We start from the raw sequence: 22788 nt of genomic DNA, 5'->3' as shown, positions 1-22788 counted from the left end.
TGTCAAAATATATACACTATCACTGAATAAGTCTTATCGCTCTAAAAATATTTTCCATTAAAGCTTCACCACAGAATGTGCATATGAATTTGACCGAAAATGACAACTCAAAATTTAACTCTCAAAATTTTTCCCATTAAAGCTTCCTGGAATTGATTACTGCAAAGCAACAATAGTAAATTTTCTTTGCTTTGTGCTATATATACCTCAGAATTATTCAATAGAGGAACAAAGCAAATATTTCTTGATCTTTATAGTGCAGAAATGGGTTATGAAAAACTTGCATTGTTTCTGCTATGTGCCCTTCTCTCTAGACTTGCTTTCTCCTCATCCTCAACTTATTTGTGCCCTAAAGATCAAGCTCTTGCTCTTCTACAATTCAAACAGATGTTTACCATAAATCCTGACGCTTCTCGTTGTTTTAATTCTTATCCAACGACATTATCGTGGAATAGGAGTAGAGATTGCTGCTCATGGGAAGGAGTTAACTGTGACGAGACAACAGGCCAAGTGATTGAGCTTAATCTCCGATGCAGCCAACTTCAAGGCAAGTTTCATTCCAACAGTAGCCTCTTCAAACTCTCCAGTCTCAACAAGCTTAATTTATCTTTTAATAATTTCTCTGGATCGCACATTTCGCCTAAATTTGGTGAGTTTTCTAGTTTGACACATCTTGACTTATCAAGTTCAAGGTTTTCAGGTCAAATTCCTGCAGAAATCTCTCATCTTTCTAAATTATACGTTCTTCGTATCCCGAGGGATTATCCAAATGAGCTTACACTTGGATCTCACAATTTTGAACTACTCGTTAAGAACTTGACCCAATTAAGAGTGCTTGAGCTCAACTCTGTCAACATCTCTTCCACCATTCCTCTAAATTTCTCTTCTTATTTAACAACTCTACTTCTTCCATACACGCAATTATATGGGACATTACCTGAAAGAGTTTTTCACCTTCCCAACTTGAAATCTCTTGACTTATCGTACAATACCCAACTCACAGTTGGATTTCCGATGACCAAATGGAATAGCAGTACATCTCTCACGGATTTATATCTCAATAGTGTGAATTGTACTGGTAATATACCTGAATCATTTAGCTATTTAACTTCATTGTATGAACTGGACATGAGCTCTTGTAATCTCTCAGGGCCTATTCTAAAACCTCTGTGGAATCTAACTCGCATAGAGTTTTTGATCCTTGAAGATAACCAACTTGAAGGACCAATTTCCCAGCTCTTCAGACTCGGTAATCTCAAGAGATTATCGCTCAGAAATAACAGCTTCGATGGCCGACTTGAGTGCTTGAATGGGACACAACTTAGGCACTTATACATTTCATCCAATTTCCTAACTGGTCCAATTCCTTCCAATGTAAGTGGTTTGCAAAACCTAAACAAACTTTCCTTGTCATTTAATTACTTTAATGGGACTATACCATCCTGGATATATTCCCTCTCATCACTATATCATTTAGAGTTGAGCAATAACCATTTCAGTGGCAAAATTGAAGAGTTCAAGTCCAAAATATTAAAGTGCGTTATTCTCAAAAAAAATAAGCTGCAAGGTCCTATTCCAAAGTCACTCCTAAACCAGCAGAACCTAAAATTTCTTCGCCTTTCTCAAAATAATCTCAGTGGACAGATTGCTTCAACCATCTGCAATCTTAAAACAGTGCAGTTGTTAGATCTGGGAAGTAATAATTTACAGGGAACAATCCCAGAATGTTTGGGTGAAATGGATAGAACTTATGTTTTGGATTTAAGCAATAATAATCTTAGTGGGACAATTCAAGCAAATTTTAGTACTGGAAATAATCTCAGAGTCATTAAATTGCATGGGAATAAGTTAGAGGGGAAAGTTTCGGGATCTTTGATCAATTGCAACTATTTGGAACTACTTGATTTAGGTAGCAATGAGTTGAACGACACTTTTCCAAAATGGTTGGGAGTCCTACCAAATTTGAAGATTTTAAATTTGAGATCAAATAAGTTGCATGGGTCCATCAGAGCTTCAAGGAATAGACACTTGTTTGCACAACTTCAAATCATGGATCTTTCATCCAATGCATTTAGTGGGAATTTACCAGCAAATCTTTTTGAGAATTTCCAATCTATGAAACTAATTGATGAGAATAGGAGTACACCAAGGTATGTAGGAAATAAATATTATTCTGTGACAGTTACAACAAAAGGATTGGATCATGTATTTGTTAAAGTTTTGACTACAAACATAGTTATTGATCTCTCAAAGAATGGATTTAAAGGTCAAATTCCAAGTACTATTGGAGATCTTATTGGACTTCGTACGTTGAACTTGTCTCACAATGGCTTAGAAGGTCTTATACCAGCATCATTACAACATTTGTATGTACTTGAATCGTTGGATCTCTCATTTAACAAAATTGGCGGAGGAATTCCGCAACAACTTGCATCTCTAACATCTCTTGCGGTCTTAAATCTCTCTCACAATCATCTCGTTGGATGCATCCCTAAAGGAAATCAATTTGATACTTTTGGGAACAGTTCATACCAAGAGAATGTTGGGTTACGTGGATTTCCACTCTCAAGAGGCTGTGGTGATGATGGAGTAACAGAAGCGACAACTCCAGTTGTGCTAGATCAAGGAGAAGAAGAAGATTCATCAATGATCAATTGGCAGGCGGTTCTCATGGGTTATGGTTGTGGACTAGTTATTGGACTGTTGATGATATACATAATGTTGTCAACTCAAAATCCATTATGGTTTTCCAGGATAGTTGTAGAATTGGAACAAAGAATCGTTACGAGAATGAAAAATCACAAGAAAAGACATTAGTGTGTCTAGGTATTCAACTTGATCTCTATGCAGATTCTTTTGATTATTGATATTTTATGATCTAGCCATTTTAACTCTAACTCTTAATTCATTTTGAACATTGCAGGTTTTAAGTCTAATAAGTTGTTGGAGAGCAAATATAAGCCTTTGTCTTTCACAGTTTATTATGATGTTTCATGAAATGTTTGTTACCGTATGAATAAAGACATGATTTTTCTTCCTTTGAGACTCAAACCCCATTTGTTTTCATTTATCTATAGTTTGTTGCATAGAGATTATTGGTTGAGTTCATGGCCTCAAATTATATCATTGCTTCCTATAATCAGTTTAATTATTAGTTGACTAATTGGATTCGACTGCACAGTCAGTTCATAAGTTTATGACGTTATTCTTATCTTTTTCTTAATTATCTAAAGTAATTAATTTCAATGGAAAGCTAAACGTTAATCTGTTAAAATTGTTTTTGATATGCTAGTTCACTGATTTCTCTTCCTTGCTAAGTGTTGGTATTATCTCAATCGATAAAGATTGCTCTAAAGTTGTGGCATATATAGCTCTAACATTCAAGCATATAAGACATGTCTTTGGTATGCTAGATCACTATGATTAATTGGCTTAAATATCCTTTCGATATTAACTCAATCGATAAACATTCCTCTAAAATTCAAGCATATAACTTCTAAGTATGAGCATTTAACCCAAAATCTCTTAGGAAACTTTTCCATACCTGTTGAAATTTGTAGAAATTTTCAACTCTATATCTAAATAGAAGTGGCCTAATGGCTCAAGAAGTGTTTAATGGGCCAATAATTAGTACCAAAGGTCTGAATAACAGGTAAAAATAGCACGGTATAGCCAGTTTTCGGACTGGTCATTCAAAAATAGCCAACGTTTATGAAGTGAATGAAAAATAACCACTATTTTGCTGCAACATAGATCGGTCTAGCATAATATACTGGAGTTCGGTGCACCTGTGTATGAACTCCAGCATATTATGCTGGACCGGTATACTTTGCTGAAATCCAGTATAATATACTGGAGACTGGAGCACCGGCGCTCCAAACTCCAGTATATTATACTGGACAATTATACTTGCTGGAACTCCAGTATATTATGCTGGAGTTCTAGTGTACTTATGCTAGAACTTCATCATATTATGCTGGAGTTCCAGCATACTTATCCTGGAACTCCAGTATAATATGTTGTAGTTCAAGCATACTTATGCTGGAACTCCAGTATAATATACTGACGTATTTTTCGGATTTTGAACAGTGTTTTCACTCATATTTATCTTTACATGAAAAGTAGCTAAATTTCGATTACTTTTGAAACTGGGTTATTTTTGAACGACCAGTGGTAAATCTGGCTATTTTTGAATTTCTCCCGAATAACAGTAGCTGTCCAAAGGCCCAAATGGATTACAAATTTTACTCGATAAATTGTAGAAATTCAAAAATAGTCAGATTTACAAGTGGTCATTCAAAAATATCCACAGTTTTAAAAGTAATCGAAATTTAGCCACTTTTTATGTAAAGATATATCTGAACGAAAACACTGTTCAAAATCCGAAAAAATACTCCAGCATAATATATTTGAGTTCCAGTATAATCCAGTCGGTCCAGCATAATAAACTGGAGTTTGGAGCACCGGTGCTCCACTCTCCAGTATATTATACCAGCAAAGTATATCAGTCCAGCATAATATGCTGGAAGTTCATACACAGGTGCATCGAACTCCAGTATATTATGATGGACCGGTCTCTGTTGCAGCAAAATAGTGGTTATTTTTCAATGACTTGGCAAACGCTGGCTATTTTTGAATGATCAATCCGAAAATTGGCTAGACCGTGCTATTTTAACCATATTTTAGGATAATCGTTAATCCTGTTTGCCTCATGGGCAAAACTTCAACCCAAAAGTTAAAAGTATTGTCCATGGGGTAAGCGAGGGACAACACTTGTTAAATTTGAAGTTCTACCCATAAGGCAAGCAGTGACAAACATTCAAGATCATCACTTTGAGACCTATTTATGTACTTCACCCAATTTTACTTCCACTAGTCTCAAGGTACGCGCGATGTGCGTGTATTCTATCTCAATGAGTACTAATTTATTTAAAATTTGTGTTTAAACAATAAAATAAAAGTATAAATTCCTAAAGATAATTATATATGTTAAATGTGCATAATAACTAAATAAATAAAGAAGCTCACGTAAAAATCCTCAATCATAAATTAATTATTCAACTTAAAAGTTATTTCAGTTTAATAATATTATAACTTTAATTTCACAAGTTATTATGCTTCCTTTTTTAGTTTCAGTAAGAACAAGTCCTTAAAAACCTTACAACTTTAATTTCACAAGTTATCATGCTTCCTTTTTCAGTTTCAGCCAGAACAAATCCTAAACCTAAATAGTGTTGAATGATAACTTAAAATATATAATCAGTTAGTACCAATATATATATATATATATATATATATATATATATATATATAAAATCAGGCAACTAATAATCTACAACTTTCATATGATCACAAAATCAAATTAAATAGCAATGAAAAAAATACATGTAAAAGGATACTAAAACAAGCTTGCGAGAGAATTTATAATTGAAAGAAGACTTTTTCATGACATATTAACTCCAGAGAATGACTTAGAATTAGAATTAAAAAAAAAAAAAAAGATAGTCTCGTGCATAAGGTACCTCGCATAATTTAAGTGAATGATCTATATAAAGTAAAATTTTAATATTTTAAAGTTCTAAGTATTAGAAATTTTAGTCCAAATAATAAAAAAAATTAATAAATAAAAGTTTTATTAATTTTAAACTTCTAAAATAAATAATTAAATAAAGTTTTTTTATATAATAATTAACAGTAATTTGGAGGGACTTCAGATTTTCTGTTTTGCTTATAAAAATCAAGTTTAAAATAAAAAAAAACATTAGTTTTAAATTTTAGTCTTTTATTGTAGGTATTTTATTAAATAATCTAGAATTGAAAATATAATAAGCACATTATCTCTTATTAATAAAAGAAATGGAAAACCAAACGTGATAAAAGTAAGTCCTATAAATTTGCATTCATACCTATTTTAAACAAGGAAGTATTTAATATACAAAATATAATTAATTTTGAAGCCCTAAATTTAAGGCAAATAACTTAAATTACTATTTTATCCAATATATAATATATTTTTAAAGGGTAAAAAAGGCGAACGACATTTCGCTAAGGGCCTTTATACTTTTAATATAGTACATAGATATAGATTACTTCAGGACTAAAGTTTATATATGTTATAGCAATAAGGTCACAAAATTATCTTTTGTCATGTTAAAATAACTATATGCGACTTCTTCATAAGAATTCATGTTTTCATGTGAAGTTGACTCAATGATGCAAGTCACTTATGTCCAATGGCGGATCCAGGATTTTATGTTTGTGGATGCTTAATTTTTCTTGATGTGTCGTAACTATTTAATTTTTTGGTTGGTATGTGCTTTCTTTTCCTTTTATATCAGATGCCTCAAATTTCTTATATAACTATACCTATGTTGTGTAAAGTTTAATAGGTAATCAAATACTCCTTATAATTAGGCAATCTTTTTGTTCAATCAAAGTGTTCACATTATGATTTGGTATTATGGTTGTTGTGTCCGCTGCCAGATGTAAGAACTTAAACTTCACCCTCTCCTCCAAACAAGGAAACCAATCAATAAAGAGAAAATTAAATAAGAAAGCTGGATGAAATTTTGAACAAAATTAATATAGCAAGAGTAATGAAAACCAGCTGTTTATGAGACCCGAAATAGCGGAAATTTCACTTTTAAAAAATGGAAATAGCTAAGAACTTCGTCCCTAAATCACTCGTATCTAACAAAAAAAAATCATAATCTGTCGCTAAATAGAATTAGCGACAGTTTTTCTGTTTAGCAACAGAATTTGTACGTCGCTAATTCTTATTTTTTAATAGTATTTATATATGATCATGTTTCGCTTTCAAAGTTAGTCTGTCTTTTGCCCATGTATGAATTGCATACGACTCTTCATCGATGGGTGGGACTCTACCAAAATGCATGCAATATATGTAATCAATAAGAGCGTCCCTATCCACTCTTCGACTGTGTTGGTATTAATAATAAACACAACAACTTAATCATTCGGATCCGTCCGAATTATTTTCTCTGTATATAATAAGTCTCCTGCTGAGAGATTTATTAGTGCTTTCTTAGAAATTTTTTTGGTGGTTGGTTGGTAAGTGAAAAATTATTATTATTATTAAACCGAAAAATATTATGATAGAAGTTTTTAGTATTAAACTCATAAGATAATTGGATGTACATTCAAATGCAATCTTCCATAGATCTGTTGAACAATAATTTAAGAAGAATTATCCATCATTGAATCAACTTCCTAGATATGCAATCTTCAAATTTAAGATCAAAAATCTTTCAAAGAACACTCAAACCAATTGTTGGACTCCAAGTAACCTACTGAGCTGGAAGTAGATAGCAAAAACCAAGACTTTGTACTTTAATGTTCTTTACTCAAATAAAAGCCAAAAAAATAAGTTAAAGGAAAAGTAAAAAATAAACAGATCACATGATACCATTAAGTTAATGCAACAATTATTTAAACTACTAATGTTTTGGATCAATAAGTGGTTACAAAGAAAACTTAGCATGTCCAAATTGCAAGTTTTAACTGTGTAGATAGCATGATAAGTGCAGCCTTTTGGAAATAGAATAACATTTATTAGTAATATTCCCTAATTATTGACAAGTTCATGAACTTACTCAACAAACATTAAGTTTTATACTTGCAGATTTTACAGATAATTCCACTTTGTTTTTCAGTTTTTGTCTGTACTTTTAACAAGTCCATGTTTTGAATCTCCTAAATTATTGGCTTTGCAAATAATGCAATTCCATAATCCAACATTTGCCCATTGGATGTTTCATCCAACATCTTTTCATATCAGCTTTTAACCAATAAATATTCTTTCTGAGCTCAAATCTACATAGTCAACTGATGTTTTAAAATAAGAATAGAGTCGAGCAGCTTGCGCTCACCTAAATTATTTCATCTATCTCACTTGCACAGCTATCGAATAATTCGTCGCCTAGTACTTTTTTTTCTCCTGGAATTTGAACCCTGATCTCCAAAATTAGCGCTCATTTTATTGACCACTAGGTCACAACATAGTCCACAGCTTTGAGGACTAAAATTAATAAAATTTTCAGTTTTGTGCATCCTGATCTAGGTCAACATGTATTTCTTAATTGTTTGGGATTTCATTAATTACTTCCAAGAAGTTGGAAGCACATCATAATGATTGAGTATTAAAGAAATTATTTGCTTTGACAAGAGATTGTCAGAAAGAAATAATGTCTTTTTAAAATAAGGTTTTAGCCCATATTAAACTTTGTTAAAGAGTCATGTTTTGCATCAGTTTCCTGAATCCTTACAGTAGTTCCTTCTATCCAAGAAAAACAATGAAACAAACAAGGATCCTTTGACAATCAAAATCAAATATTTTCTCCCCTAGCAGTGACTTAACTATATCAACACACAAATCTCTATAAAGGCAGCCCGCTGAACTAAGCTCCCACTATGCGTGGGGTCTGGGGAAGGGACGAATGTCTATATATAACAAAGTCTATATGTATGTAAAAGCAAATACTTAGTAAACATATAACAAAGTAACTGTGGAAAACATGAGGCTCTAATCCTATGTTGCTCAGACTTCCAAAAACATTGCGGCACTTTGGAGGATCTGATACGCATACGATGACATTTTTGAAGAGTCCGATCAATATAACTCTAATCAAAACTAACTTTTCTTTCATTCAAAACTTTATAGTCTCCAAAGGGCCAGCTTTACAAGAACCAGAAATATCAATCTGTCAACCAACATATGATCTTAACCTTTTAATTCTCATACAAATCACCTACTAGCAATACAAGGGCAGTAAATGTATGAAATGGAAGAGTAAGAATGTATGAATGATTTCCTCTTTTTTGTTTCTCATTTTTTTCTTTTCCAATTACAATGTATTGGAACTCAAAAAAAAAATTACAACTTGCATCTTGCAATCTACTACTAGGATCAACAAAATTGTTTACAGTTGAATAGAAAAGAATCCCTATGTCATTTTGTCTATTCACAGTGAAAGAACAGACTGATGAAAGAAAAAAATCTAATCCTAGTTCATAAGTATGAGGTTCAGCAACTGAAGTTAGGGTCCTTTATATGGAGGAGAGGAATATCTGCTACTGAGGCAAGATAAAGTCTTGTTCCCCAGAGGAGAAAGGGAACAGGAAACCTGCATTACCCTGCTGAAGCTCGTTGGCGTTGATGCCCTCGAAGGGAAGTTCATCTTGAGACGCGTAGCACTTCTCGGGGACAAGCTCACTTGTTCTAAAGCATGGGATTGAAGCTGCGAGGGATAATCCCTCAAGCATCCGATTCGAGGTCCAGCTCCTGTGCTCCATTTGCAAGACAGTTGCTTTCCCAACTGATATGATTTAAGATCTTTGTGTGAATTTATCCTTTGGATAATAGATTCTTCTGGAATTATCTCTTCTTTACTTTCCTCGAGCTCTTCGTGTTCTAAATCCGTTTGATCTTTTTCAGGAACAAACAATTCTTCTGCTGTTTCATATCCGTCTGACGGTGATTCTAATGAGAAGGAGTTGGAAATAGATTTAGCAGCTTCACTTTCATTCTTTAATTTCTGTAAGAAATCATCATTGCTTGGAATTTGAAGATTAGTCAATTTGCTACCGAAGCTATGAGATGGTTTTGAATCGGATAGTTGTATATCAGCAGCATTCTCTTGTAGTTTTAAGTCACTTTTCTCTGAAGTTGACTCTTCTAAATCATTCGCTTCCGTCTCCAAAACATCTTTTCGCAAGTCATCCTCAGAAGAGTTGCCTCTGAGGAAAACACCACTCTTCTTGCCAATGGATTCTTCCTCATCTTCGTCGGAATCAAGCTGCGTAATATGAAACTAATCAGCATGTGGCTCTATTTTAGAAATTACGAACTAAACTATTAAAGATCAAATTTGTACCTTAACATCATTGAGGTCGACATTGTTCTCCCTCATGAATGAAACAAAGTCCTGGAAGTTTTCTGGGGTAGGTCGGTAATGTCCACTATGAGGCCAGACAGCCTGTAGAATTCAGTTAATGAAGACAAAGAGTTAGATCGGAATCAGGATAAGGTGTCAATATAAGTCAAATTGGAAGTGTGCAAGTGATATATCAACATACCTTCAATACTCCTTGTTCGGCAACTATTCTCCCAGCCGCTAATGTGGCTCCACCAGCCAAGAAACTAGAGTGCTGAAATGTACCTTTCGTTTTCTTGCCAACATATAAGGTTTTAGAGGTGCTGAGGACAAAAATCCACTTAGCGCCTTTTGGTTCAATGGTAGTGTTAAGGAGCTTCCCTGTTTCCTTGTACAAGAGCTTCCCATCTTGCACTTCAACTTCATAAGCCTTTCTTTCCATCTGTTGTGAATGAACAAAAAACCGATGGTAAGTAAATTTTCAAACCCCCATAAGAGCAATTAGCGAGATACTCATTACAACAAACTGATAAATGGAGCTAAGACCTACCGGACCAAGGTATTTAATACACTGCTGCTGAAGTTTCCATCGAGGGCATTTGTCAACAATATTCACTTCTTTTCCTTCTCCAATATCCAACCTGATTCAGAGAAATACAGTTAGCAAATGAGAAAAGTTTAGGTCGTATTATCGTTGCAATTCAATCATTCGTTATCTAGACAATTACCAGTAGAAGAATGGCTCTTTGCTTTGAGAATGCAGCCATTGGACATAATAGAAATGCAAGTTGTGTCCATAACGATGTCGTGGGTCAATCTGTTCCACAGGAAACCTTTTCCACATTAGCAAAATAGAAATTCGGCATAAAACACAAATTTAGTATACCGTCGAAATTCTACTTACAGCTTCCAGCCAGTGTTGTAACGCTAATTTCTGGGCTTTACCATTTTTAGATAAGCCTTTGCCAACCTGCATGAAGAAGATAAAAGTCAGCAAACATCTCAGAGTAAATTCAAATTTTGCAATAACTTTCAGAAGCATAAATGAAATGATCCAAATTTTACCTTGGCTGCTCTAGTTCTTGCCCTCGACCAACGTGAAACTGCTGTCTCGTGTTTATCAAGATCAAAAAATGAAATAGAACTATGCTTGAGTTCTGCAAAATCTAATAGCTTCCACCTGAAATTTTGGGAAAATACATATTAGGAAAAATCAAATTAACAGGATTTTAAGATAGGACATGTTCTTTTTTGGATAGAAAGGCATACCAGCTTTGCTCTATAAGTACTGCACAGTCTGCTAATTTTCTTCTAGTCCTAAAGCTCTTATACACTTTCTGCAACTTTAAAGCTGCCTCGTGTTTGGGGCTGCTTGTAAATACTAGAGGAGATTTAGGAGACTCTCCATTCCTGCTGTCTAACCTACGAAACTCGTTAAACTCGTGCTTCTCTTCTGATGAAGTTTTACTGAACTCCATTGCATTTTCCATTGTCCTAAAGCTGACAGTTTTTTCTATCGACATCTTTCCAAAGCCATCCGATTGCAATATTTTTGGTTCTGTATCTTGGCTCTTGAAGCTAACTGATCGTAGTGGCGTCTTTCCCTCATCGTATCCAAAATCGATGGATTTCACAATGACAGATTCAAGGGCAGTTTCCAAATCACTATGAGAGGCAAGTGGGCATGAAAAGGATAACCCCATACGATTTCAAAATGGATCTTGAATAGCTTATTGACACCTTTAAATCCTGCCAATAGTAATATATACTTAGAATTTGAATGATTCAAATTATAATAATCAACTGCCAAATGTAAACACATCAACAAGTATAACTTTTGTACATCACATTATGAGCTGTATTAATACACTAACACTACCATTTAAGTCTCCAAGAAAAGAGAATCAAAAGTATCATTTGCGGGAACCAGCTTTTTTTGCAACTTTTGACACATCCTTTTGCGTATTTTAGACTACAAGTTTCATAAGTTTTTCTTTTTTTCTTAAACTCCGTACGCCGGTCAAACAACATCACGTAAATTGAGACGGGGGAGTAATTCTTTATTTTTATATTTGAACAAGTCAGGCAAGACATATTTTCTCAACAACAGCCGAACATTTACAAGGCAGATTCAATTGTCTCAGAAGCCGAAGGTCGGGTCTATTGGAAACAGCCTCCCTCTCTGCTACATACTACCCTCCCGACCCTACGATGTGGGATAATACAGGTATGTTGTTGTTGTATTCAATTGTCTCAGCAAAGTGGAAACTAAGCATAAACTTTACAATCCATTGGTAAAAGTGTCAAAAACTGAATCTTTTCAAATGGCTAGCCACTTCTCAATGGCATTTTCAATATCCGAAATACCTCAGAAATCAAAAATGCACAGAATATTCTAATTTAGTCAGTTCAACCTCTCAAAATTTCCAAGAAACACGTTCAAACCAGAGAAGAAAAAAACAGAAAAGAACCCCACATTTAACAGATCATAAGAAAAAGAAGCAACCCCAAAAACAAAAACAAAAACAAAACATTTCACAAGTTTCTTGAAAACCCAAGTTGTAAAAATACATGAAAATCCACAAGAAATCATGAAATGAACAATAAAGATTCAAACTTTACCTCAATGTAATAGTTTTGAGAACCCAAGAACTGAAATGGGCTAAAATTTGAATAAAATGGAATAAATGGAATAAATATAATGGGAATTTGGTTTGATTCTGGCTTTGATTTTCACAAAAAAGAACTGTTCTTTTTCCCTTTTGTGCTTTGTGTGCTATAATAACAGAATGAATATATGTTGGTATTTTCTGCTCCTTTTAACACTGATGGCTATAAGCTGATTTATATATATAGGAGGAGAAGAGGATACATACGAGGGTGTGGGGTAGTTGGAGAGGGAGGGGGGCTGGGGTAGGCACGTGGGATGGACTTTTTAGTGAGGTTGTAAATAAAAATAGTATTTTTAAAACCTTTTTACTCTTTCAAAGAGAAAAAAAACAGATTTTTTTTAACCTCTTTTGTTTATAATATTCATTTTTTCATTTAATGAGGCTGTAATAAAAATGGTATTTTCAAAACCCTTTTACTCTTTCAAAGAGAAAAAAAAAACAGATTTTTTTAACCTCTTTTGTTTATAATATTCATTTTTTCATTTAATGAGGTTGTAATAAAAATGGTATTTTTAAAACCCTTTTATTCTTTCAAAGAGGAAAAAAAACAGATTTTTTTAACCCCTTTTGTTCATAATATCCATTTTTTCATTTAATGAGGCTGTAATAAAAATGGTATTTTTAAAATCCTTTTACTCTTTCAAAGAGGAAAAAAAACAGATTTTTTTAACCTCTTTTGTTTATAATATTCATTTTTTCATTTAATGAGGTTGTAATAAAAATGGTATTTTCAAAACCCTTTTACTCTTTCAAAGAGAAAAAAAACAGATTTTTTTAACCTCTTTTGTTTATAATATTCATTTTTTCATTTAATGAGGTTGTAATAAAAATGGTATTTTTAAAACCCTTTTATTCTTTCAAAGAGGAAAAAAAACAGATTTTTTTTAACCCCTTTTGTTTATAATATCCATTTTTTCATTTAATGAGGCTGTAATAAAAATGGTATTTTTAAAACCCTTTTACTCTTTCAAAGAGGAAAAAAAACAGATTTTTTAACTCTTTTGTTTATAATATCCTTTTTTTCATTTAAAAAGTTCATACTTTTTTGAAATTTTGTTTAATTATGTTTATTTAGTAAGTATTTGTATATCCTTATTATTTTCTTTTTTTATTACTTATATTCAGTGTGAACAAATTCTAGTTGAAACTTTATAAGTATGCAAGATCGTAATCTCATTTAACTTGTTGAGCACGAATGGCTTTCATATAGCTTTTTGAAAAATTCCGCCCTACTTATTGGAAAATAAAGAAAAAAGAATTTAAAGAAAAATTATTTTTTGTAAAACTTGAATATAAGTTCACATTTTATCTTATAATGGGAAGTCCACTTGACTCAATAAATTTTCCTTTTTCCTTTATATATTTTCAATTTTAATATGATTATTTCACTTTAGTCGCATCTATTTTCAATAATTATACCTTGCATGGATAAAACTCTGCGTGGGAAAATGAAAAATGACAAATAGAAAAATTCTCTTTGAATATTTTTCAGTTTCTTGTTGAAGTCAAATTCTATAGTACGTTCAATAAGAAAATTTATACTAATGACGTTGTATTGAACTGGTAGATATGAGTAATCGCAATTGATGAGGTTAAGCAAACATTTTCTTTTTTCGTTTTCTACTCGGTGTACGATATTCGCATAGGATTTCGACTGATCCAGATCACATAGCGTAGGGCTCATTAAAAGCGCACCATGCTAAAAAGATTTATTTTTATAGTTTAAACCCAAAATTTTAATTAAAGATGAAGAAGTCATATTCATCCCACCGTAACATTGATGGTGAAAGCAAACATTTAGCTTTGTCAAAATCTAAGGGAAAGAAACAATAAAGTACTAATATAATTTCATGATCCACAAGTGATATAAATAGTTTCATGGTTGTTATGTGTCGTTTCACAACATATCGTATAGTATTGTATTGTTTTGATGTATAGAATATTTGGATAGATTGTATAATTTTTTATTTTCATGATGTCAAACACCAATAATATGAAAAATAAACTTGTAATATTATAAAGAAAAAATAAGGTACGAGATAATATTATTATATAAAAATAATAGGGTAAAAGATAAAATAGAATTATTTAATAATACGAAAGGGTAAGAGAAAGAGAAAAAAAATAAAGAAACGATGCGACCACACCAAATAGACCGTTCCATAAAGCGATAATTTTCGTTGTTATGCTATAACAATGATTCAAAGGATTAAAATCATTTTCTGATAGGTCGCATCTTGAAGCAGTGACCTCTTTAGAATATTTTCCTCTACGTTGCTATTTTAAACAACTACTTCAATATGTTGTTTGTGTCTTTTAAATTTCTTATTATATCCTAAAATATTTAATACATCGTGTATGGATCGCATTTGCTTGCATAACTACGTATAAAAAAATTAGAAGGTAAAGACGATTAATTATACTAATTAAGTGTTTATTAGCCATAATGATGTATTTGCTTAGGTTGGGATGCAGTGGATATTGATTTTTGAGTTGGTGAACATTTGAAATTGACAAACATGATTTGCCTTTTTGAATAATAATAATAATAGAGAAAAGTGAAAGCTCAAAGCTATTTGAAACTTCCATGCATACTTCTTGAATGACCCACAATTTGACTAGAAAAATCCCCATAATAATAATAATAAATAAAAGAGTGGGTGTGATGAGTTAATACAAACAAAAAGAGTTCAGATAAGTCTAAAAGGACAGATATTTTTAAAATTTATATTCAATGCAAAGAAACATTCAAGCCTTTATATTTGGTGTCATTTTGATAGAACACATACAAGCTGCTCAATATTATAATATACATTATATAATACTTTATTGGTTGTGTGCGTAAATAATTGGAGCTTTTGCATTAAATGTGTGGTTGCCAAGCATAGTCGTTACTCGTTACCACTTTATTTAATTTCTCTTTTTATATTTTAATAATGTATATATTTATTTTTGCTCTTTAAGATCTTAGAGCAAACTACCATATATTGAAGCGTATGGGATTTCCTTAGCAGGGGCGGCCTTCCATAAAGCAATTATTTTAGGCCCTGTATTTGTGAGGGCCTCATTTTTTATTACACCTAATCGACTATGTATAAGTATAAAAAAAAACAGTTTTGTACAGTGAAAAAGTTTGATTTTTTTCTACCAAGAAAATTGCACTTGAAATGAATATCGAACACGAATTTCGTAAGAAATGTGTGATATATACGAAGTAACAATTTGATATAAATATTGATAATGAAATCTCAAAATCTTTCAAAGAGTCCTTTAGAGTTGATTACTTTTATACATAATAGACAAGACTATCTTTTCACTTCAAAATATATTTGGACAATTCGAAGCATATGAAAATATTTTTGATTTTCTATTTAGCAGTAAAAAATAAGATCACTAAATGTTGAAAATTTGAAAAAATATTGCCTTAATCGTGAATGTTCCTTAAAACGTAATAATCAATTTGATATTGATGGTTTAGATTTATTTTCTGAATCAAAAGTATTAAGGAAAATAGTACAATTAGAAGATAACAGTTTATTTAATATACTTAATCAAATAAAAAGATTTAATTCTTTTCCAAATGCCTAAATTGCTTATGAAATAATGTTAAAAACTCATGTTATTGTTGCTTCAACGGAAAGAAGTTTTCAAAATTCAAATTGATAAAATCTTACCTAAGAACAACAACACAAGAAGGATTAAATGAATTAGTTATATTGTCAATTAAGAAATACTTATTACGAGTTATTGATTATAAGAAAATTATCAATAACTTTGTATATAAGAAAAGCTAAAATATTGAATTCAAATAAATAATTAAAAAAAATTAAAAAGTTAAGGCCCCTTATAAAGTTTGGCTTTAGGCCCCAAAATTTATCGGACCGCTCTTGTTCCTTAGCTAATTAGGGAACGCTTTACCCTAATATAGAATTTTTCGTTACGAATTTAAATTTAGTAAAGTCATTGGACACCGGATTTAAAAAGCAAAAAAAAAAATACTATAAAGGTCATGAACCAAATCTTACCCGAGAAGACTTACCAAAACAAGAAGAAAGCAAGGATCCTATAGAAAATGTCTTGTGTAAGCAAGAAGGTTAATAATCTATAAAAACAATGGTATCAGCTCAGTTTGCTAATGATATTGTCCGCTCTGGGCTTAGGCCCTCACGGGTTTAAAACGCATCACTAGGATCTAAGGCTTGTTAACTTATATACCCAGCATCCCTCTTGTGTTTTGCCGATGTGGGACTATGTCTTAAGTGTGGGGTGTTACATACACCCCCTCTTATGGACTCATCGTCCTTGTTGAGGTTTGCCCCACTGAATGGGATTCGCCTAGACTCATTACTGAGGTTTGCTCCGCCTAACCGAGATTTGCCTAAACTCGGTTGAACTCTAACCCACCATCGGCAAGGCTGACACAAGCAGAGGCGGACCTACAGCCATGCTTGAGGGGTCACGTGAACCCGTTAACTTAGTCAAAAACTCTATATATACATAGTTGTATATATGTTGGGGACCCCTTAAATATTTTTCTTGGCAACCTCGTTAACAAAATTATGCCTGCAGCAATGGTCCGCTTATAAGAATAAGCCTTGTTTCTTGTCACAAGATGCGGGTTTGAAACTCACCTGCTACAATTTTTTTGATGGTGCCCCCGTTATTCTCAAATCCCGGGTCCGCCTCTGGACGCAAGAGTGGCTCTGATACCATCTGTAACAGCCCAGCTTGCTGGTGATATTGTCCACTCTGGGCGTAGGCCCTTACGGGTTTAAAATGTGTCACTAGGATCTAAAGCTTGTTAAATTATATACCCAACATCCCTCTTGTGTTTTGCCGATATAGGACTATCTCTTAAGTCTGGGGTGTTACAACAAGTCTATTTAATTGCATATTGGTGGTACGACGGACGAGAAATAGAACAACAATATTGGGCCATTTTTCAATTTGTACATGGTAGGCTATGTTAATCCTCTATATGACTGTATTGTTCCAATTTTATCGAATGTTCCCTTTGAGACAAAACAACAATATTAAATTATCAAAACCTGAAGAAGAAGAGGAAGAAACAAATGATACGATTGGACTTACAAATATGTCGTAAATTAGTCGAGTCGTGCATAAATTAGCCCAAACATCACGGTTGTAAAGGAAGAGGAGGAAAAAACGAGTCTTATTTAATAAGGTGTGAACATCAAGCCACTTGCGAAGCTTTACACTTCAAAGCACATGCACGCTCACATAAAAATATGTAATTTTTCTTTAAACAAACGATTAATCAGACAAAAAGTGCGGTTTTTAAAACCTAAAAACTTTCTAACACGTAAGAAAACAACAAAACTTATAGTTTATTGAAGAAAATTAAACAATTAAGATAATCTTTTCTCAAGGTTATAAATATAATTAAAATGGATTACAATGGATTTGATGGTTCCAACAAAAATAATAAAAATAAGTCTGATTTTGGTTCTTGACGCAATATGGTGTTTCCCACTAAGCCAATAATTTACATAAATATTTATTTATTTATTTATTTCTATTAAATACCGGGGTAAAAGGCGAAAGAAAAAGGAGTAAGTTATTTCGCAAACTAAATGGAAGATCTGCCGCATTACATGAGCTAATTTAAATGAGTTTAAGTAATATACCATATCATTAAAAATATTAATACACCGTCAAATCACTTTTATTTGTTGCTGCAATTAGCATATCTTATTTTTATCTTAAAAATCTCCATATCTTATTTTTAAGATGACAAATCTTACCTTTTAGGGAGGTTAACTTCAACTCAAATTTAAACGTACATGCGTCGTCAGGGGTGGATCCACCTCCCCACCTACGGGTCCATATAAACCCAGTAAATTTTGTCCAACAGTATAAATATGTTCCAAAACTTTTATTAATTATCTATAATTGTTTGAGTATGAACCTGGATACTATTAAAAATTTACTCGAGATCGTCGCAAAAACTCATAAACATTAAATTCTAGATCCGCCTATGTGCGTCGTGAATAATTACAGATAAATATGTGACTTGCTGAAGAATTAAGTTAAAGTTAGACGTATGTTTAGTCGTCTATATATAGTAATTACATAATTTATATTAACCATACATAATTTATATTAACCATAGTGAATTCCTTTTGATCTCCTTCAAAGTATTGAAGTTCTATTTTTTTTGTGTCGAAAGCCATAAAAGACTCCAATCATTCATTGAATATAACTTAAAGCTAACAATTGCATATTTATCCTAAAATAACCTATGCCACTAGTATAGAATTTCCTTGTCCTATTTAGAAATTATTGTCGTCTAATAAATTTCACATATATTCACTCTAAACATTGCACCCAAGGGCAGTCCTACACCAAGTATCATATGTTCACATAGGTTAGAGAAAAGATCGTGCACCTTTTTTCCAGTAATAGACCGGAGAGAGGGAGGCAACTAAAACTTTTAGAGTCGAGTTTGCGTTCTTTCCTTCTCTTTCGATAAGGTTTTCATAGTCGTAGTCGTACTCAAGTACCTTTGTGGGGAATCTACTTCTGAGATGGAGAGAATTCCGGGATGCATATGCTCTTTTCAGGGTTGAAGGAAGAAGTAAGCGCAGCTATCCCAAATAGCATAATATAGGCAGTTCCATCATAACACAATGTCAGTAGCTAATTTCAAACTTAAACTTGAGACCTATAGATAGTAGGGCTGGGCATATATCGGGTAAAACCGATAACCTGAACCGTTAATTGTTTGTTAGGTTATCGGTATCTGGTTATTGGGTTAACGGTTCGATAACAGTTTAGAATTTTTTTCACTATTGGGCTGTCGGTTCGGACCTCGGGTTGCCAATTTTGATAATGGGTTAACCGATAACCTAATAAGAATTAATAAAATTACGACTTTACCCTTAAGTGTATATATATTTATATATGCTAGGGCTTCAGTTCATTCTCTCCTATTCTTTCTCAGACGCACTCTTCAACTGTTTCATCTTCATTCTTCTTAGACCTTATGAGTTACTCCCAGTGTAAGTCATTAGTCTTATATATTAGGCTTTTGATTTCTATAACAAAATTCATCTTCATATTGGTATTTTTGAATGTTAATGATTCTTTATTTTTATTTTTTTTCGTTTCTTAATTTTGTGAGCTCACGTTATGCAGCCTATAAAAACTACTAATTTCTCTTCGCACTTATCAATTCTCAATCGACAATCTTCGTCAGTTTCGGATATATTTTTGAACATTATTCTTCTGTACAGTACGCTGAGCTTTGACTATAGAACAATATTTTCTTGCCTTCTAAGTGTTTTTTATTCTGTGTTAGTATTGCTCATGCACAGATCAAGGTTTTGCTCTATGATTTATTTTTTCAGGTTAAGCATTTGACAAATAACATCCAGTTTATTTTAGATTATTAGTACTATATGTTTGGATTTGTTAATTTTAAGGTGAAATTGTTGTTACTTTGTATTATTATTAATGTATTTGGACAACTGTTGTTGAAGAATTAGTACTATTTCAGTTGTGGCCACTGGACAGAGCGCAGAAATGGGTAGTATACTATATGTGAATTCTTCTCTTTTTTGCTTAATTCCAGTGAATTGTTTTCTCGTTTTTGCTTGACTCTAGATTGAGTTATCTTATCGGGTAAACCGATAACCGATATCTTATCGGTTTATCAAATTTGTAAACCGATAACCGATATGCTAAACTGATAATATTCATAACTGAATCGAACCGACCGATGCCCACCCCTAATAGACAGAGTCAGAGCCAGAATTTAAAGTTTATGGATTCTAAAATTGTCATCGAAGTCATAGCTCGTTATTTAGTTACTGGCTTCATAAATAAATAATTATACATTTTGAGTGAATTTTTAATAAAAATATAAAATTTAAGCAAAGGCTACTGGATTCGTTGAAACTCGCATCTGCTTCTCTAGCTCTGTATTTATCTGTATATCACATAAATACAACTTTTACGGTTGCTTCAAAGCGACAAGTGCTCTTAAAATTGCACCAACGAATAAGATGATAATTTTTGGTAGTATATGATTATTTTTGGTTTCAAGTTTCACTTCTGGAAATAAAATAAATCGAAAAGCTCACACACGAAGTCAAATCCTAAAACCCTCAATTCCGAGGTATGCAGCATAGACTTCTTTTTTATAATCTCGTTGCATAACTTTTTTACAGCAAAATTATAAATAAAAAAAAACAAAGAAACGAACAAAATTGTTGCACCGTAATATAAAATAATTATTTTACCAAAAAGAAAATCAACAAAAATCAGACATAATATGATTAACTCGACATATCCAACTGTCAAATTTCAGATCTCCATGCAAAACCTAACTATTACTCGATTATTAATAGCACTTTGCTTTAAATACATTATTTAAAGTACTTTTAAGTACAACTAGGTAGACAATTCTCTTCCCATTTTGATGGGTACTTTGTACCGTACAATGAGCCGGTCTTGGCTCACAGATCCACGTCTCCACATGCCATTCAACCACGTGGCCTTGTCTTTATAGTTTGAGTTATTTTTTTTCGGTTTCCACTAGGTGTTCGGTACCCATATTGGTGTCCGACTAAATTTGGATTCGCGTCAGGAAATCCCAAATTGGAGGATAAAGCGGCCCCTAACAAAGACGACTTCATACATAGGTTTCGAACCACAGACCTCTGGTTAAGGATGCAGAAGTACTTATCACTTCACCACAACACTTGTTGGTTTAAAATATATAAACATCGGTCTTTAAAAAAAAATTAAATTATCAAGTCATAAGAAAAATATCTACAATTCTTAAAATGTGAGATTTGTAATCTTGAAAATACCATAGGTTAAATTACAATAGGTAAATATGACTGATAATGAAAAAAAATTGTACAATAACTGTGTATATAACTAAATTAAACTCTTAAAATTTATACATACTCAATCTAAGAAAGATGTTTATTAGTTTTAATAATAAATCTCTTAGTTAATAAATGTTTCACTAATTGAAACAATATGAATAAATACGAAAAAAGTAATAAATTACTATTTTTTAACATTAAATATTTTTAAAATCTCATGGAGTAGAATGACGTAGGATGTGACAATTTATATCCCATCATTGAGATACATTCACGTTGTTGGTTCCTATCATTTTAATGTTATATCACATTATGATAACACCTATCTGGCGTAATTAAATGACCTAATTATTAGTATTCATAAGGAGTCCGTACAAGTTCGGAATGCATGTAATTTATCTAAATTATAATTTTTTGTAAAAAGAAAAAAGATGATCCTAATTGAAATCCTCAGTCAAACATTAAAAAAAATCTTTACTTACAAAAATTGATCTAAAGCTGGAAATGGAGATTATAGAAAGTGGGCGTTTGGACATAAGAATTTGTAAAATTTCGGAAAAAAGAGAAATTTATTTTCAGGTAAAAATAGTATTTGAAAATTAGAGTTGTGTTTGATCATGAATAAAATTTGGGTTGTTTCAGAATTTTGTGAGTGATTTGAGCCAAAATTTTGAAAGCACCTTTTGAGAATTTTTCAAATTTTCGAAAAATTTTGAAATTTATCTTCAAATGAAAATTGAAGATTTCATGACCAAACACTGATTTTGAAAAAAAAAAAGTGAAAAATTTTGTATGGCTAAACGGCCCCAAATCTTTCTATGGAAATAGTTTGTCGCAAATTTTTTACTTACATATTTTTCTTTTCATTTTATAATAATTTTGCAGATCTCTCTTTACTTGCTGCAGTGGTTGTAATTGTGCCACATCAATTTCTAGGCATTTTAATTGACAGAAATCTTCATTTTGGAATCAAATTTGGAACATAATATTGTATCAGATTTACTGATTATACTAATGTTTGCCAATGATGCTACAAAAGGGTTAGGTGAGTAAGTTAAAATGCCTCTAAATTCAAGAATTGCTTAACAAAATAATAGTCATATAATGATGAGAGAGATATGAAGGAGAAGTATTAGCTGCACACACTCACTTTGTCAAGCTACTTTAGACAAAGGGTGAGGAAGCAATAACAAACACAATCTATTGAAATTTTCTGCTTAGATTTGTATGCCAAAAATCGCAAGCGTAGCCTTTAGAACATTAGGGGTGTGTTTTGTACGAAGCCGGAAAATGTTATCTAATTTTCTCATGTTTTGTTGGCTTAAATATTTTGGAAAATATTTTCCTTATTAACTCATTTTCCTT

The 22788-nt window shown here is 32.3% G+C and overlaps 2 protein-coding genes across 2 annotated transcripts; one reads left to right on the top strand and one right to left on the bottom strand.

Moving 5' to 3' along the window:
- Nucleotides 1–3: 3 nt before the first annotated feature.
- On the top strand, nt 4–3037 carry LOC104236541 (receptor-like protein Cf-9). Its single transcript, XM_009790484.2, has 2 exons — nt 4–2826; nt 2924–3037. The coding sequence occupies exon 1, from the start codon at nt 265–267 to the stop codon at nt 2815–2817; it is 2553 nt and encodes an 850-aa protein (XP_009788786.1). The 5' UTR covers nt 4–264; the 3' UTR covers nt 2818–2826; nt 2924–3037.
- Nucleotides 3038–8816: 5779 nt separating this feature from the next.
- Nucleotides 8817–12698, bottom strand: LOC104236542 (IQ domain-containing protein IQM2-like). Its single transcript, XM_009790485.2, has 9 exons — nt 12516–12698; nt 11163–11642; nt 10959–11073; nt 10798–10863; nt 10622–10710; nt 10444–10534; nt 10096–10335; nt 9894–9995; nt 8817–9815 (listed from the first exon to the last, which is right to left on the bottom strand). Exons 2-9 carry the CDS (start codon nt 11594–11596, stop codon nt 9057–9059), a joined length of 1896 nt encoding a protein of 631 aa, XP_009788787.1. The 5' UTR covers nt 11597–11642; nt 12516–12698; the 3' UTR covers nt 8817–9056.
- Nucleotides 12699–22788: the final 10090 nt, after the last annotated feature.

Source organism: Nicotiana sylvestris, chromosome 11 (assembly GCF_000393655.2).
Source record: "Nicotiana sylvestris chromosome 11, ASM39365v2, whole genome shotgun sequence".
In the NCBI taxonomy this organism is placed as follows: Eukaryota; Viridiplantae; Streptophyta; class Magnoliopsida; order Solanales; family Solanaceae; genus Nicotiana; species Nicotiana sylvestris.
The sequence above is the reverse complement of the archived record's forward strand: the minus strand, read 5'-3'. Positions and strand labels throughout refer to the sequence as shown.

Bases quoted from the DNA above. Each gene is read 5' to 3' on its own strand.
- LOC104236542 (XM_009790485.2), bottom strand. From the start codon at position 11,596: ATGGGGTTATCCTTTTCATGCCCACTTGCCTCTCATAGTGATTTGGAA. The intron at 10,711-10,797 runs GTAAGTAGAATT...CCTGTGGAACAG, and splicing joins TACAACACTGGCTGGAAGCT to ATTGACCCACGACATCGTTA. The intron at 9,996-10,095 runs GTATGTTGATAT...TGAATTCTACAG, and splicing joins CCGAACAAGGAGTATTGAAG to GCTGTCTGGCCTCATAGTGG.
- LOC104236541 (XM_009790484.2), top strand. From the start codon at position 265: ATGGGTTATGAAAAACTTGCATTGTTTCTGCTATGTGCCCTTCTCTCT.